This window comes from Onychomys torridus, chromosome 5 (genome assembly GCF_903995425.1).
Source record: "Onychomys torridus chromosome 5, mOncTor1.1, whole genome shotgun sequence".
Classification (NCBI taxonomy): domain Eukaryota; kingdom Metazoa; phylum Chordata; class Mammalia; order Rodentia; family Cricetidae; genus Onychomys; species Onychomys torridus.
Genome location: NC_050447.1, coordinates 75773335 through 75791688, shown reverse-complemented (window position 1 = coordinate 75791688; position 18354 = coordinate 75773335). Strand labels below are relative to the sequence as shown.

The 18354-nt window shown below is 36.5% G+C and overlaps 1 protein-coding gene across 5 annotated transcripts in view; it reads right to left on the bottom strand.

Annotated features, from left to right (window-relative positions):
* Plxdc2 (plexin domain containing 2) overlaps positions 1–18354 on the bottom strand; it is a 410802-nt gene that overhangs the window by 188160 nt on the left and 204288 nt on the right. For all 5 annotated transcript variants that reach the window (XM_036187497.1, XM_036187498.1, XM_036187496.1 and 2 more), the window contains one exon: positions 11497–11566. In XM_036187497.1, the coding sequence (XP_036043390.1) occupies positions 11497–11566 (70 nt within the window). The remainder of the gene's footprint in view (positions 1–11496; positions 11567–18354) is intronic.

The following is an 18354-nucleotide window of genomic DNA, read 5'->3' as shown; positions in this document are numbered from 1 at the left end:
AGAAAGCATCTTCAACAAATGGTGTTGGCATAACTGGATGTCAACGTGTAGAAGGCTGCAAATAGATCCATATCTGTCACCATGCACAAAACTTAAGTCCAAGTGGATTAAAGACCTCAACATAAATCCAGTTACTTTGAACCTGACAGAAGAGAAAGTAGGAAGTACTCTTGAATGCATTGCCACCGGAGATCACTTTCTAAATATAACACCAGTAGCACAGACACTGAGAGAAACAATCAATCAATGGGACCTGTTGAAACAGGGAAGCTTTTGTAGAGCAAAGGACATGGTCAACAAGACAAAGTGACAGCCTACAGAATGGGAAAAGGTCCTCACCAACCCCACATCTGACAGAGGGCTGATATCCAGAATATATAAAGAAGTCAAGAAATTAGACATCAAAATGCCCAACAGTCCAATTAAGAAATGGGCTATAGAACTAAACAGAGAATTCTCCACAGAGGAAGTCCAAATGGCTGAAAGACATTTAAGGAATTGCTCAACATCCCTAATTATCCAGGAAATGCAAATCAAAATGACTCTGAGATACCACCTTACACCTGTCAGAGTGGCTAAGATCAAAAACACAGAAGACAGCTTATGCTGGAGAGGATGTGGAGCAAGGGGAATTCTCCTCCACTGTTGGTGGGAATGCAAGCTTGTACAGACACTTTGGAAATCAATATGGAGCTTCCTCAAAAAATTGGGAATCCATCTCCCCCAAGACCCAGCTGTAGCACTCTTGGGCATATACCCAAGGAATGCTCAATCATACCACAAGGGCATTTACTCAGCTATGTTCATATCAGCATTGTTTGTAATAGCCAGAATCTGGAAACAACCTAGATGCCCTTCAACTGAAGAATGGACACAGAAAATATGGTACATATACACAATGGAGTACTACTCAGCAGAGAAAAAAAATGACATCATGAGGTTTGCAGGCAAATGGATGGATCTAGAAAAAATCATCCTGAGTGTGATAACCCAGACTCAGAAGGACAAACATGGTATGTACTCACTCATAGGAGGATACTAGATATAAAACAAAGATGACTAGACTGCTACACAACTGCAGGGAGGCTAGCTACAAAACGGGATCCCAGGAAATACACAGGGATTACCTAATGACAGAGAAATGGATGAGATCTACATGAACAACCTAGACGACAGTGGGAGTAATGAAGGGCAAGATTTGAGGGAAGGAAAGCTTAGGGGAACAGGAGATCCCAGCTGGATCAAGAACAGAAAGGGAGAACGAGGAATAACAGACCATGATAAATGAAGACCACATGAGAACAGGAATAGGCAGAGTGCTGGAGATGTCCCCAGAAATCCACAATGATACATCCTCTGTAGACTGCTGGCAATGGTCGAGAGAAAGCCTGATCTGACCTAGTCTGGTGATCAGATGTCCAAACACCCTAACTGTTGTGCTGGAACTCTCATACAATAACTGATGGAAGTGGATGCAGAGATCCTCAGCCAGGTCCCAGGTGGAGCTCCAGGTATCCAATTGTTGAGGAAGAGGAGGGACTGTAAGAGCGTGAATTGTTGTGACCAAGATTGCATAAAGCACAGTGACAAATAGCCAAAGGGATGGAAGCACATGAATTATGAACCAAAGGCTGAGGAGCCCCCAGCTGGATCAGGCCCTCTGGATAAGTGAGATAATTGAATAGCTTGAACTGTTTGGGAGGCACCCAGTCTGTGGGACCAGGACCTGTCCTTAGTGCATGAGCTGGCTGTTTGGATCCTTGGGCTTACACAGGGACACTTTGCTCAGCCTGGAAGGAGGGAGCAGGAGTTGCCTGTACTGAATCCACCAGGTTTAAATGAATCCCCAGGGGAGTATTGGCCCTGGAGGAGATGGGAATGGATGGGAGAGGGTGGGGGGAAGGTGGGGGTGGGTGGGGGAGGGGGAGGACAGGAGAACCCATGGCTGATGTGTAAAATTAAAACACAAATATAATAATAATAATAAAAGAAAAAATAATAAAAATAGAAAAATAAATAAATAAAAATAAAAAAAGTGCTTCAGGGAGCAAACGGCTGTTGGGAGGGAGAATCATTCTTATCCAGGGGTGAGAGCTCTTCCTCCCCTTAATAAGCTGTCAGTTCCAAGTGGTCAGCCCTAATACAAAGGAGCAACATTAAAGGAGCCCATGAGTCTGTGTTTATGTATTTACAGTATATGTACACACATGTAAATTTGTGTATATGTATATGTAAATTATAAATAATATGAGGCCAAGAAATTGGTAGAGAGTGGGAGAGACATACTGAGTTAGAAAGAGCACAAGGAGGCAATAACTGATGTACATATAGTACTCATGTAAAATTCTCAAATTAAATATTAAAACTACTTAGCAAAAAAATTATGTAGAAAAAGAGGTACTTTTTAATGCAGTTTTTCATTTTTTAAATGATTCCTGAGCCTTAGATCACTCAGAAAAATCTTCCCAGGTTCATGGTTAGAAAACAGTTTTCTGTTAATGTTGTAATTAAATAATTTAAGATATAAGTTTATAATAAATCACAGTAAATTAAATAATATATTTAAATGTTATTAGGAAATTAGGAGAAGTTAAAATTTAACTAGAATTATGTGTTGTATGCTTGTTCTTGTAAGTAGCTGTGGACTTTGATAATACAGCAACTATTGAAGGCAGACTGTTCCCTACTCTTCTCCACTCCATTCTGTGTGAAACCATGGTTCTTCATGCTCTGTTCTGCCCAGACACACTAGTTTTACAAGGAACTTTGATGCCAGTTTGGTACTGGAGGATGACTGTGCACTGAGCGGAAATATAAATAGTGCTATCTCTTTGGCATCCTGCCCAAGCATATACCAATAAATAACTTATTCCTTCAAATAGAAGGAGTGTGACCCCATAAATTCACTGCAGTGTGAGGACATGCTGATACTGAAGACATGTCAGCAAAAGAGGCACAAGAAGAAAAATAAATACTTGTTTGGACACAGCAACCAAATAAGTGACTGTTACCTTCTCACCTGTATCACATATCACAAACTTGTGGGCACCTAGTGCTGCAGTGGAAATTGCTCCACAAACTGGTCATCTGATTACCTGGTACATGCATAAAGAGATTGAAGGACAGAGATAACACCCATTGTCCCAGAGGCTTCAGTCCAATCTCCTGATTACCCAGTGGAATCTGTCACACATTTGTCTGGATCTGGTCCTGCTATTTAACGTTCGGAACTGGCTCAATTCTACAGGTTGACCCTGACTCTGTAGTCAGATCTATAGCTAGGGGCTACAGCAGCTTCCCTGGCTTCTTTTGATCAGTGACCTCACCCCTATAGATTCAATCTGCATTTCTGTTGACTTCTCTGAATGTTGAGTCTTATTCTATAACCTACTGTTTTACACACACACACACACACACACACACACACACACACACACATACACACACATATACACACACCTGCACAGTAATATATGTACACACAGTAACACATAGTCATACACAATCACACATACAATCATATACACTTTGCACTTAGCAATCATATACATATACACACACTATTTCTTTCTAACACACAAAGTCACGCACATACATGAAAGAGATATCTATTTACTGTTGATGTGTAGTGTATGATCTTAGAGAGTTAAAGTCAATAATTAAGGTTTATATTTATAATTAAAATAACCTATGGTTGCCTCAGCCAGGGCTAGTCAGTAAAGTGGACCCTGACAGATTGCTGCCAGTGAAGCTAGGGCACCTAGTGAATTTATCATTATTCAATCAATTCTGACATTGTGGAATGACACAAATGTGTTTGTTTAGGTTTCTGACATAGTGTTCCCAGGACACCAATTATAAGACATTTCTTCCATTATTTTTTGCCTTCAGTAGAAACTTAAATTTCACCACTTCCTTTAGGTTAACTGGAAATTTTCCCATAGTCCTCAGGCGAGGCAGATCAGCAATGTAATGGGAGGCTAACACAATGATCATATTAGTGTTAGCCAACACAATTAGACCTATTATTTTTATATGCCTGAGATCTTGAACTATAGAGATCAAAATAAGAGCTTAATTTTAAATACCATTTACATTATAGCTACTAGTTTTCTGTTATTTCAAAAAAGCCATTAAAAATAATGATAGCATTGGAATAATGGACATACACAGAAATCTCCAAGCCCAAAGCCAAAGCCTCATGGGCAATGAAATTCAAAGTTTCGTATTGAGAGTTCAGTCTTCCATACATCTTTGAGTCATCTTGTGAAGAAAAAAAATGAATCTTAAGATTAATAAAGGCATTTGTGATGTAGCCAGTGGAGACTTACTCCATGGCTTTACTACAGCTGGCTGCGACTGGTGACTTATCTGCAAAGTTCCCATCACAGTCTCAATTCTCTAATTTGTTGAACTTGGAATTATTACAGAACCAAAATGTTTCTGATGAAAGAAAATGGAAGGAAATATTTGTAATTGATTTATTATCAATTTCCATAATTACTTAAGAAAAACAAGGATTTGTAGTTAAAAAGAAAATTTAGAGCAAATGCATAATTTTTACTTCAAAAGAAATATAAATAGTTTATTCTGGAGCCAGATATGAGTGACTATTGCCCTGAAATATAAATTATTATACCTCAAATATCATGTTTTCATATGGTAACTATTTCATAAAATTGACAGTTACAGAACAAAGGAAGTTATAAATCAAGAGGATTTTCAAACACATTGGTAGAAATGTCAAGTAGCAACTCAGCAAATGTCAGAAACGTCAGTAAACTCAAGCAACAACTACTATAGGCTTGAGATGGTATCTGATAGCACTCTCACCTTTGGGTCCATAGGATCTATACTTTAAAATGACTTACTTAATTGTCACAGGATATTAGGTCACACATAAGGTGGAAAATGAATAGCTATCTAGAGAGTCAAAGTTAAACTCAAATAAAATGAATGACCAACCTTCTCGTTCTCCACAGTCAATCAATGCCATAGAATTCTTAACAGTGGTGTGCTTTTTCTCCTCTGGGAACCTTGATTCCCAGAGCAAAGAATAGTAGTAGAAGAAGAATGATATATGTGACTACCTGATATATTAATTCCTATTACACACTGGTGACCTATGACACCAGGGTTATGATGCAGGGACTACAACATTGCCAAAAATTTGAATTTCCTAGTCATAATCCTAATGTGGAAGAATGTCTTCACAAGTAGTCTTTGGAACTAATTTTTGATCTGTACTCAGAAATGATAAAAATAACTGTGAGTGAATATCCCAAGTTAGCCACATAACCATATTTTTCTGTCATGAATGGATAAGCCAATTTAAGCTGGCCTTTAAAAAGTTAGACATGCCCATGAGTCAAATTCTTGATTCCCTCTTGAGTTTCCTTGTATGCATTGTGGAGGGAAAACTAAGAAACAATGGCACTATAGAAAACAGTGGATAAAACTTGCAGACAAATATTTTAAAAAAGAAAAGTCCACAAGTAAAAATTGCAGTAATAATATATACTATTTACATTATGTTTTCTATGAAATATCTACTAGTAACATTAAATCTTTACAAAAATTGTTAATAAGCAGCTGACTTTTTTGTCTTCTTTTATGCCCTAGGAAACTGAACTAAGAGAGGACAGGTAATTTACTGAGGACTATAAAGATACAACCATCTTGCCGATGAGCCTAACCACCCTGGATCAGGGTATATCTTAACCAAGATGCCAGACTGGCTTCCTCAAGAAAATGAAGTTCATTTCCTGGCATTGTAATGTAGTGCGTGGATTCTTTCTGATTCACTGGAAGGGCCAGTATCTGTCAGCCTTGGACTTTTAAAAAGTTCTTCATTTTCCAGCACTGGACAGTGTCGTGTGTAGCACCTTGTCACTTTACTGATTAAATGGAGTTATTTTGATTCTCTTTGCAACTGGGTGATGCATGTATGCATTTGTGTGATAGCATTATTTAACTGGCTGTGGCTGCACTGGCAAGGAAAGAATGCATGAGAGTATTGCTGCCAGTGTTTCTCATAAATCCCAGATCACAGGACACAGAGGTACTTTGCAGAGATGAAAGTTCCTATGTGCACTTAAACTCTGGAGACAGGCAGTCTCTTCTGAGGTTGCTAGGGTAATGGATGACAATGAGCATGTGTACTCTATTTTTTATCCAGTCATCCATCTCAGGGGATCACCCCCATCCATGTCTGTCTCCATTCATGACTTGTCACCTCAATGCTCATAAGTCCTCTCTGTGATGGTTTTAACTACCCATCTTCATTCTACCGTTACCTCTGCCTTTGGTAGTTTTCTTGCTTATTGTCCTACCAAGTTAGTTACAGCTCTTGGGGGCATCACCTTCCTAGATATTTTACTGCTCTAACCACCTGACTATTCACCACCTCAGGAAGCTAGATCTAATGGAACACATGTGTTCAGAGAAGAAACAAAGATGCTTGAGAATGTATGATTCAAACTATCGCAAAGAGAAGAAATGTAGTAATGTTGCTGAATCTGTTGCTGCTGCTGCTGCCACTAGATGGTTTAGGGGAAGAATAAATGACCCAAGACAGTTGATGAAATGAGCTTATGGATGTTTGCAGCTATATCTTGGTGAATCACTCAGATACACTTTGGACAGAATCCTATTTGTCTGTCTGTCCTGACATCCATGAGACTTAAGCTTGTTACTTTAAATTGTCAATCCAGAATGGAAGGATCTGTTTCTGCTCAACATCTGTGGCTTGACTGTCTTTCACTAATGCACAGATGACTGGGTGCTTGTTACCTCTGTTGTTAATAATTACTTTAAAAGATATAATAACTCCATTCTTCACTAGTTTGGGACGGTTTGTGGATGCATCACAATCTGTTTTTGAGGTTTCATTTTTGAAACAATATGGGGTAGTGTTTATGAATCATTGTGAGCTGCAACTAATCCTCTCACTTTCCTAAAAGGCTTTTTATTCCTGCTATTAACCAAGTGTCTTGAAAAACCGTGAAATGTAGTGGGTAACTAGCCCTAGGTCACGGGAGGAGCAAATATCCACTACAATGAAATATTATTTGGAACTAAATTTAAAATACTGCTGTTTGAAATCCAGAAGAAAAAAGGATGAAAAAAAACAGTAATCTATCTCATGAAAATCAAACAATGACAACAGATATTATCTTAGTTTTAATATCTATTATGAAGGACCTTAAATATGTAAAAATAACTATTGACTTGACATAGAAGAAAACTCATTTGAATTTAATACTTTAAGACTCAAAGACTCAAGACTAAGAGTTGTAGTTTGATTGACAGGGGCATGAATAGTCAATGAAGGAAGGGTAGAAGGGAGATTTGATTTTCACTCTTTTGCTTGCTTTTTTATCATTCACATATCTTTTTTCACATGTAAAAATTCATTAATGGTAATTTTATATGTAATAGCTATCATATGGCAACTGAGGGAAATAGATGCAAAAATTTCAAACAGTTATCAAAATGAAATGGCAATCAGAAATTCACATAGAAATAGAATATGGCAAATACTTCATATATTTAAAGTGGGGGAAAGGCAGGGGTGGGGGCGGGAGAGGGGAGGACAGGGGAACCCATGGCTGGTGTATAAAATTTAAAACACATAATAATAAAGAAAAAAATTATTTATTAAAAAATAAAGTAGGCAACAAGCATTTCACATTAGCTTCTTGATGTACTCCATCTTTGATCACTAATTTCATGGGGAAATGCTCATAGTTACATACATATTGTCACCTGTCCACATAGTTAAGGTCTGTTTCTGAATCATGACAACCTCTTCTCTATCATTCATGTTTCCATCCCCAATTCTTCATAATCACATGGACCCATGCTGGTCTCTGATTAAAATGCCCTTGCTATTGATCACCCCAGAAAGTAACAATAAAAACTCCAAACAACATGTAAAATATCAGATTAGCAACTCAGTAGCAAATTAGGGTATACCTATAAGATAAGATAAGCAATGAAATGCAAGCAACAAGACTTTGCTGAGCTGTTAACAGACATGCTCTAGATGATGAACTGCATGGAGGACTAGTTTTGAGATACGTGAAATATTTGCATACTAAAGTATGTTTTAAATAGAAAGATGAATAAATTCTTTCAGATTTTGCTGTCAGTGAACCAGAAAATAAGATGGTATTTTAAATTCATTTTCTACATTATTTGTATGGATGATTAAAGCTTTTGAATATTAAAATGTTCAATAACCAAAGACTATTTTATAGTTATAAATAAAAGCCTGGTATTTAGTTTCATTTTAAAATTTAAAGTAGAAATGAAGTTTATCCATGATGACACATAAATGTATACATGTACATAACAAAGATTTGCCACAATGAATTATGTATTTGTCTGTATTTTAAAATCAGTTTCTGAGTTGAAATTGTATTGATCTTAACAGCAATATGGGGTACTACCATGTAATCAATCTTAGATCTTACTCTTAAAGTTTGTGTGTGAGTGTGTGTATGTGCATATATATGTGTGTATGCGTGTGTGTAAAAGGTGGTTAAGAAACCATGGAAAAAAAAACAAATAGGTGAGGTTGAGATTAGGAAGTATATTTCAAAGCTTTTGCTTTATGTGTTTATACAGCTTGTATTAACCATGAAAATATTCTTTGTTTTTCCTACGTTGGTATAGAAACAGGATCTAACAGAATTCTGAGACACAATCAAGGATAATTGACAGTCAATAGGATGGGAGCTGATGTCCCTAATTAAAAATCCCTGGCCCTCACCTTATAGTAATGGCCTGAGATCAAGGTTTTAAACTTAATTGCTGTTTCTATTCTCTTCTGAGCCCTCTATGATGAGTAGCTTATTTAAGATGTGCAATGACACTGGATACTTGTCACATTGTCTTCTGGTTTGTAACATCTCCTCATTCACAAAGGTCTACCAGAGTCTGTGGTTCAGATCTCCAAACTCATAGCTTTTTTTTTTTTTTAACTGCATTTTTATGGAGTCTTTTAACTGAAAGCTTTTCTAACCACAATGATTAAAAATACAAATGATAGATCTTTCCTCTTCCCCTTTCCACTTCCCCTATTCTGGCTCAGAAATTATAGCTACAAAAAAAAAAAGAAAAAAAAAGAAAAGATAAAGAAAAAAAAGAAAAGAAAAGAAAAAAGAAAAAGGAAAAAAAGAAAAGAAAAGCAACTCTGCCATCTTGGGCTAGCAAATGGCCCAGTGAGTAAAAGAGCTTGTTGCCCTGCCAGATGACCAGAGCTATGTCCTGGAGATTAACAGAGTAGAAGGACAACCTGCTTCTTCAATTTGTCCTTTGAGCCCTACATACTCTGTGGTACATATGCAGGCATGCACGAATGTGTACATATATATGTACCCTCATTTAATTAATTTAAGAATGAGCTTAATACCAAGACTGTAGATGAATTTCTAAATGGTCTTATTAAATAAAAAAAAAAAAACATGGAGCCAAATATAGGGGGCAAAGCCTTAGAGAGATCCAGGACATAGGGAAAGCCACCAGCCAACCTTACCTCACCAACTCTGCATCTTACTTCCTGTCTACCCACACCTTTATTTCCTTACTGTTCAGCCCCCCTCATTGGCTATCTTAGCCCAGCTACTTCACTTCCTTGTCACTGTCAGTCTGTCTGTACAGACCTCCAGGTCTCAATAGTTGGTACTGGGATTAAAGGCGTGTGTCACCACACTTGGCTCTGTTCCCTTGTATGGCCTTGAACACACAGAGACCCCACTTGCTAATTAATCAGATTAAGGGCATGTACTGCCTCACTTCTTGTTTACTTAAAATGGCTGGTCTTTCCCCCCCAATCTTCAGGCAAGCTTTATTAAAGCATAAATAAAATATCACCACATTAAAAAAAATTTAAAAAGTTGTAACTAATATAATAAAAACTATGTACAATAACTATACACAATATATACAAGCAATAACTACATCAACAATGTCTAGTGCATAAAATATTCCATTATCTACCCTATTTTGGTGAGTCCAAAATGTACCTATTTCACTATCTATCCTAACTTGCATTATTAACAGAAAACTATCTTACAATGTCTTTCAAACTTACACACTTTATACCGCTTATTGGGTTTCTTTTCTGAATTTCTTAACAAGGAAAATTGTTACTACAACTATCTAATTTTCAACTGCCTCAGAGACCCAAGAAGGAAATAATATTACCTAGTAAAACAGGGAGTGCAGTTTTAATTAATATAAGCCTCTGTGTGTTTACTTGGGTCTGAGAAGCTGTGGACCGGGTAGGACACAGGAAAGCTTCCAGCTACACAAGAATACTACAATAATTACATTATTATTTATAATATCACATCATTATATAACATATTTTCCATATCATTGTATTATTGTATAACTTATTATACAATACACTATATCGTGCTATATAATTTCATAATATATAAAGAAATACAATATTAACATTTAAAGAGAGAAAAATATTCTATCTAATTTCTCTACTATCTCCTCCTCCTTCTCCCCTGCCTCCCACTGTCAAATCAGACTAGATCTGTTCTGTAAAACCCAAGGCTAGCAAGATCCCACTCAAGCTCCTGGTTTAAAGTCCCCCACATCATTCTTTTCAAACCCACTCAGTATAGGCCACAGACTATGACTTCACTAAGCACTTGTTTTTCTTGACTATCTTTTCTCTTTCCACTTTTTACTCATTTCTTCTTTGCCTTATAAAATCCTACCCACTTATATGTCAGCTCCAAAGGTTGGTTCTTTTCTAACCTGTTCTTGTGCTGCTCAACAGAAATCATCTCTTTTTGAGTAACTTCCGCCTCCTTGAGCATTTCTGATCACGGTTTATGCATATCACCTCCCTTTCTGTGCCTTACATGATCTGATGATCTCAGGCAAGAACCATAGTCTGGGTCAGAACTGCTTGGATGAATGAGCAATATAAAAAAGAGTCAAGCTAGATGCTTATTTGGAAAATTTTAATGAGAATCTGTTTGCAGTGTGAAGATATGGGTCAGCATCTGAATTTTCTTGGTGAGGCCTCTGATTTAAGTTTGATTTAAGCAAGGTACAGAGATTTATATATCAACTTTATTATTATAGCTTAATTAGACAAAAAGAGTGTCTTTGAAATAATGCTTTTACAAAGAGGATAGGTATCATTGAAGATACTGTTTTTTTTTTTTTAAATCGAGGTATTTTAAAAAAATGGTACTTTGAAGCACTAAGCATGATATAGCCATCTTCTAGAGTTGGTGACTATGCGCTACATTAAGCTAGATCTTAATTCATAGAAGCCCAATCACTGACATGAGTTTTTAAGTTTACTTGAGACAAGGGTCTACATTTTTATTACAGTGTGTATACATTAAGCACATGATTTCTTAATACATTTCATCTATCTTGTAAGACAAGATATATTAAAAATAAAAACTGTAGTGAAATTGTAGATTTCTGTAGGTGAATACATATAAAACAACTTACCCCCAGTTGCCACAGTGATTTCACGTAGAAAATGACCATAAAATGGAAAATCAAAGGACAGGTTCACTCTCTGCAAGAAATAACACCAAAAAAAAGAAAAAAAATCAATAATGTGAAGAATGGTAAATGTAAAATAGAAAGATTTTCAATTAAAGCTAAATGATGTTTCTCCTTTACTCAATTGGTATTGCAGTTGACCTTAAAAACTAAGTGTTGGTTGGTACTAAAGAACATATTTTTCGCAATTACATTTATGAAGCAAATGAAAAGAATAAATTAGGTTATTATGGTCTATTAGCCTCCTTTTGTTTTTTACAAAGATTATCTGGAAATTTAAATTCTAAATAAAGTTATTTTCTCTCAGTCTTTACCACTGTTATTTTATCATTTGCCAAGATCTTTCTGTCATTTGATGAGTAAGTTATTTGGGAATAGTTTGTTTAAATATATGAAATTGCATGTGTATATTTGGTTTAACATTAAGGTATAGAAAACTAGTAAAATACAACAGAATAGCTTTTTGTATACCTAAAACATTAGCATGAGGCAAGACACAAGAACTTACAACACATAAAACAATGACCTAAAGTTAATAATTGATCTGTCTAGCTGTCTGATATATATATATATATATATATGTATGTATGTATGTATGTATGTATGTATGTATGTATTTGTATTCAAAGGCTAGTAAATTAGCCTGGGTTAAAGTTCAACAGCATGTGCAGACTTAACGTAAGGACTATTACATTAAAATCCAACCATTTCTACATTCTATTTCTCTGAATCTACAAATTAAAATGTAGAAGAGTATATCTATTGGAATTTAGTTCTCTCCAATTTTGCAAATGATTGCCTTTTCATATCCTTCAGAGATTTCTAATGACTTACTTGGCACGAAGTTAATCATTCAGAATCCCCAGTGACTTTCAATTAGTTTTTCTTTCCTTTCTCTTGAAACCTACATCTTCTTAAAAAGTTTTTCATCACATTTATTTTATGTTAACAGTAAAATAAAAATGCTTTTACTATGCCACTTGGAATGAGTGGTCATTGATAACACTAAAATGGAAGCGATAATACTAAACTGATGTGTCTGAAAATAATGTCAAAAAATAATCTGATGAGGGTAATTATCATAGTGGACAGAATCCCATCTTTCTGATGTCTTCCCATGATCATTAGTTATGCTACATCCTCACTAACATTTCACTTTAAATACTTGTCACTAACAAATCTAGTTTTGACCAAGGATGAAAGAGAATCACATGATACATGTTTTCTTAGACACTGCAGGAATTTAAATATGTTTTGAGTTAGACTATGGTGCACAAATAATACACAAGTTAAAGAATATTAAATAGGCATTGAAAGAAAACTTAAGAATCCACCATCTTCAGGAAACACATCTGTGTTTGAACCACTTCCCTACTAAAATGGCCAATTTATATACCTATCACCATGGCATTCTCTACCCCTTACAATAGCAATGTGGATAGCACTTAGCAGGTGCTGTTGCTAAAGGGCTGCTAAATGTATACATTCTCTTGAGTCACTGCTGAGAACTGCCCCCCACACACACACATGTACACATATTTCTTTACAGATCCTTGGGTCCAGGATCTGTTCAAGTACTCCTTGAAGCTACTGTCTAGCATCACTTTGTTACCTTGTTCTAAAATCCTTTAGTCTGTAGTCTTTTGTCCCTGAGAATAACAGGAATACTTAAGAATCACACTTAAGGCCTAGTCATAACTAGAATGTGTTACTGGACAGCTCTGTACCTTATAGTCCTCATGCCAGCCATAAACTGCAGCTTCTGGTTCTTTACAACCTATACTCTTAACCTCTGGCTCCTGTCTTACATGATACATGAACCTTCCTTAGTCACAGTTTCTATATATTTTTTTTAAGTGTTACTCTAGTTTAAGCTGTGCCTCCAAGTCAACTCACATCTAATGACTGAGAAAAATTCATAACAAAAAAACCATAAAAACTTCATGTGCAAAAGAGTGTATATACATGCCAAAATATATATGTAATGTGTGTGATGGGGTATGGGGTCTGCATGTATAATTCATGGGCATGTTCCTTCATGAAGGTAGACATGCATAGGAAGATCAGAGGTGTGTGTAGAAGGTTCTCTTTTTCTACTTCGTTAAAGGTGGGGCCTCTTTTCTTTTGTTGTTTGCTCTCATGCATGACAGACTAGCTGGCCCAGGAGTGTACAGGGATTATCTACTCTGCCTTCCATCTTGTACCAGGATTGAAGATTACAATGGCTTTGTACGGGCTTAGGGATTTCATTTCATATCTCATGACTCTGCAGAAAGGACTTTATGGACTAATCTATTTCCCCAGCCTAGATAGAACCTATGTTTGGAGGGTAATCTTGGAAGATACATGCTGAGAGATACAGGTATATTGTGGGAAAAATTGTATAAGACAGGAACATGTTGGGCTGGAGAGATGGCTCAGAGGTTAAGAGCACTGACTGCTCTTCTAGACGTCCTGAGTTCAATTCCCAGCAACCACATTGGGGGTTCACAACCATCTGTAATGAGATCTGGTGCCCTCTTCTGGCCTGCAGTCATACAGGCTATATACATAATAAATAAATAAATCTTAAAAAAAAAAAAAGATAGGGACATGTGTAAAGTTTCTGCTATACAAGCACAAAGATCTGAGTTTGGATACTAAGTACCCCCATAGCAAGTTGTGTATTAACCCTAGAGGTAGGATCTGGAAAAAGTATATTCTGGGAAACTTGCAATCCAGACAATCCAGTCCCAAACAGTGAGCTCTAGGTTCAGTGAGAAACCCTGTCTCAGAAGATAAGATAGAGAAGCAATTGAGGGAAACAGGCTGATGTTAACACCTGGCATCTACATGCACCTACACAGGTGAACACACTCACACATACACATATGGACACTTGCATATGCCACCATATGTAACACACACACACACACACACACACACACACACACACACACACACACACACGATAAAAACCAAGAATGAATGAGTACTACACAGGATACACTGCACTGTAGTCTATAAACACAAAAGAACAGATAATCCAATTTACGAGATGCAAGTTATCTGAACAGTTTCTGTCAGTAAGCTCTTTGAAACACTGGGGAACATGCCTGAATATCACTGAAGGGCAGGAAGAGGTACATTCTTCCATCAAGTCATTCTCTGTATTGATTCAGGTTGCTCAATTGCCTTCCAACTTGCACCATGCCTCAGGCAGAAAGAAGAGATATCACATGAGGTAGAAAGTTATTCATATGTGAGAAACAACTCTTCATCAGTGGCCAGTAAAGAGTCAACAAGGGCCACTAAGGGGGGATTACAGAGTTCAGCCATCGCTTCTTAGCTCAGGTTTTTCTTCCCAGAATAAATCACTCATCAGTCTCAATATCTACATATAAAAAGTGAATGGCTTTACATGGTTTTATTTTACAACCACTTCAGTGTGAAAACTACTTAGAGTCAGAGTGGTTAAGTATGGCTCAGGGAGGAAACTAAGACTTTGAACCTAGCTTGGTTTACAGAGGCAATGATCTCTAATACTGAGAAATAAAGACAAAATTAGGAAAATAATTAGTATCTCATCTAAATGAGTGTTATAGTAAAATATCAATATAAACAATTAAGCACTAGAATTTTATTAAGTGCCTTCAAGTCAAATGACTATTCAACATAATTGCCCATAACTAATTAGGTTATTAATTTTTCTAGGATGATACATATAAAAGAGTTGTTAGACAAGGATAAGGGGAAGTTGTATTTGTTCATTTTTTCACTCTTCATTCATCCTCTTGTATGAAACAGGCAGACAGGACAGTGAGTAAGGTTCAAAGTCTCCTTAGTGATGGGGAGAGTATCACTGAAGGATCCATAATAGAACCATGTGGAGGAAAAGTATCATGAAAAAGTGGCATTTGAGCCTAAGTCCAGGGAACAAAATTGAAATGTCTTTTTAGTCAGGAAACACTATAAGTTCTTCACAAGGACCTTAAGGTAAGACCCAAAGCTTTGAAACTGCAAGAGGAAACCACATGAGAAACCTATCAAAAAAGGCAATAACTTTCTGAATAGAACTTTCATTGATCCAAAGATAATAGCAAGAACTGACCCACAGGACTGCACCGTACTACAAAATCTCTGTACAGCAAAGGAAACAATGACCACAAGGAAGAAGAGATGGCCTACAGAGTAGAAGAAAATCCTTAGCAGTGATTCATCCTATCTAGAATGTATGAAGACCTCAAAACATTAAAAATCAAGAGTGAGCAATCCAATTAATAAATGGGAAAATGAACTGAAAAGATACTTTTTATATAAAAAAAATACAAAGTTAGTAAATGCAAAAAATCACATCCAACATTTTAGAGAAATTCACCTAAAACCCACTGATTCCATTTCACCCAAGTCCAAGTGGTTGTCATTGAGAAACACAAATAATGAAAAAAACAAACAAACAAAAGTTGGTGAGGATGTGGTAGGAAAAAGAGACATATGGTCTAGCTATATCACTCCTAGGTGTATACCTGAAGGAACCTAAAGGCAACCCACCACAGAGTTCTTCACATACGTATTTTTACCATAGCATCATTCTGGAGCCAAATTACAGAATCAGCCTAAGTATCTATCAGTGAATAAACAGACAAAGAAAATGTTGCCCCCATACACAATGGGGGGCTATTGAGCTGTTAAATAGAATTCAATAATAGTGTGTGCAGGAAAATGGATGGAACTAGAGATAATTATGTAAGTAAAACACTAGACTCAGAAAGGCAGATACCATACATTTTCCTTCATCTGTGAAATCTTGAAGAAAATAAGAATGTATAAGGGAAAATAAGAGAAAAACAAAAAAGCAAACAACAGGCCCCATGGGGGAGTAGTATTAATGTTGAGTAATAAGGGAAGTAGATGCAGTCCAAAACCACTTTATATGTGTGTCTGAGGTTGGTATAAAGAGACCCAGTTTTGGGGACATGGGGAATGGCTCAGCAGTTAAGACCACTTGTTGTCCTTCCAGAGGACTTGGGTTTGATTTGTAATACACATATGGTAGCTTATAACTCTCTGTAACTCTAGTCTTATGGGCTCCAATAATTTCTGGTCCCAGTGTGCACTCCATATGGACATGCTACACATATATACATGCAGACAAAACAGCCATACATATAAAATAAATGAATAAAAGTTTTAATAACGGCCATTGTACACAGTTAATACATCCTAATTTAAAAGAATCTCAATGCATGGAATGCAGAGCAGAGACTGTACCATAAACAGTAATACAGAAGGACTCTGTATTGGATGTGAAAACTGGAGATATACACTATGATGACAGAGCAGATTTCTGGCTGGAAGAGTGGTAAGCCATAGGAAGACTAACTAAGCTGATGAAAGCAGGAGGAAAGGTCATCTGTGTTAGCTGTAAGAGCATGTGCGGTCACTAATTAGTTATGTATCCTTTAAGTATGCAATAAACATTAATTAAAAGTTGCCCCAAACTGTCTAGGAACTCTTCTGTAACCAAAAGGTTAAGGAAACCTGAGCATCATCAAAACTTATAATCCATATCAACAACAACAACAACAACAAAAATCACACAGAAACTGGTCTGAGCAATATCACAATGCACTCATGGGCTGCTTTGAATAACCATAAGTACTATATTTACAAGTGTTAGGAGAATGAAATTAACATTTAATTTGCCAGACATGCTAAGTGTTTATCTGTACTTAAAGAGGATGAATGTAAAATTTAGTAAGTAAAAGTGTGGTGATAAGCAAAACACTTGTTATTTACAAAAAGAGTTATAGTAATTTTGCAGTGAAGAAAGAGAAACTGTCAGGAGCCTCCATAAGCAGGTATTGATGTGACATCCAAGGAAATACACTGTCTTCATGCACGGCATTATCTGTTATTTTTTTTCCACAGAAATAGAATGCTTGAGTCTGTGTAATTACAAATACTGGAGATTTACTCTTACAGAACTAGAGACTGGGCAGTGTCAGCTCAAGCTCAGGTGTGGAAAGAAGCTTCTTGATAAATCATCTCATGGATAAGATATCTAAGGCAGGCAGATCTCTGTGAGTTTGAGGCCAGCCTGGTCTACCAAGTGAGTTCCAGGAAAGGTGCAAACCTACACAGAGAAACCCTGTCTCAAAAAACCAATATATATATATGGAGCATCTAAGAGTAGCAGGAAGGGGTGAGGCAAACTTATTTTTAGAGCACATATTTTTTCTCACAACTAACTAATTGTGAGATAATAACATCAGCCAATCCCTGAGAGCAGCATTATCAAGACCTGATTGGCTCTTACTGAGCACTCTGTTCAACTTTGTTGCTTTAGGGGATTAAGATTCAAATCTACCAATTTTAGCCATGTCAATGCACCCCCTAATATGATGCACATGGAAGGACAAAGTTCTAATATCATTGCATTCTTGCTAGAGGAAGACATCTTCAATTAACCATGAGGAAATTTCAAGCTCATAAAAGAAAGCAAGCAAGAAAGAAAGAAAGAAAGAAAGAAAGAAAGAAAGAAAGAAAGGAAGGAAGAAAGAAAGAAAAAAAGAAAGGGTCATTAAAAAGATGTGGGGAATAAATGCAACTTAATTCCTATGTGGGGTCAGCATGGGAACAAGGATGATAGTTAGATGATGGTGTACAATTAATAAAATTAGAATAAGATATATAGATTAATTAAAGGTATGGGACCAATGTAATTAACTATCATGTTATTATTTTAAAGGCAGTGTTATAGGACAGGGAAAAAGCTATGTGGGGACTCTCAGAAAATTTTACAGGTTTTTAGAAGTCTGG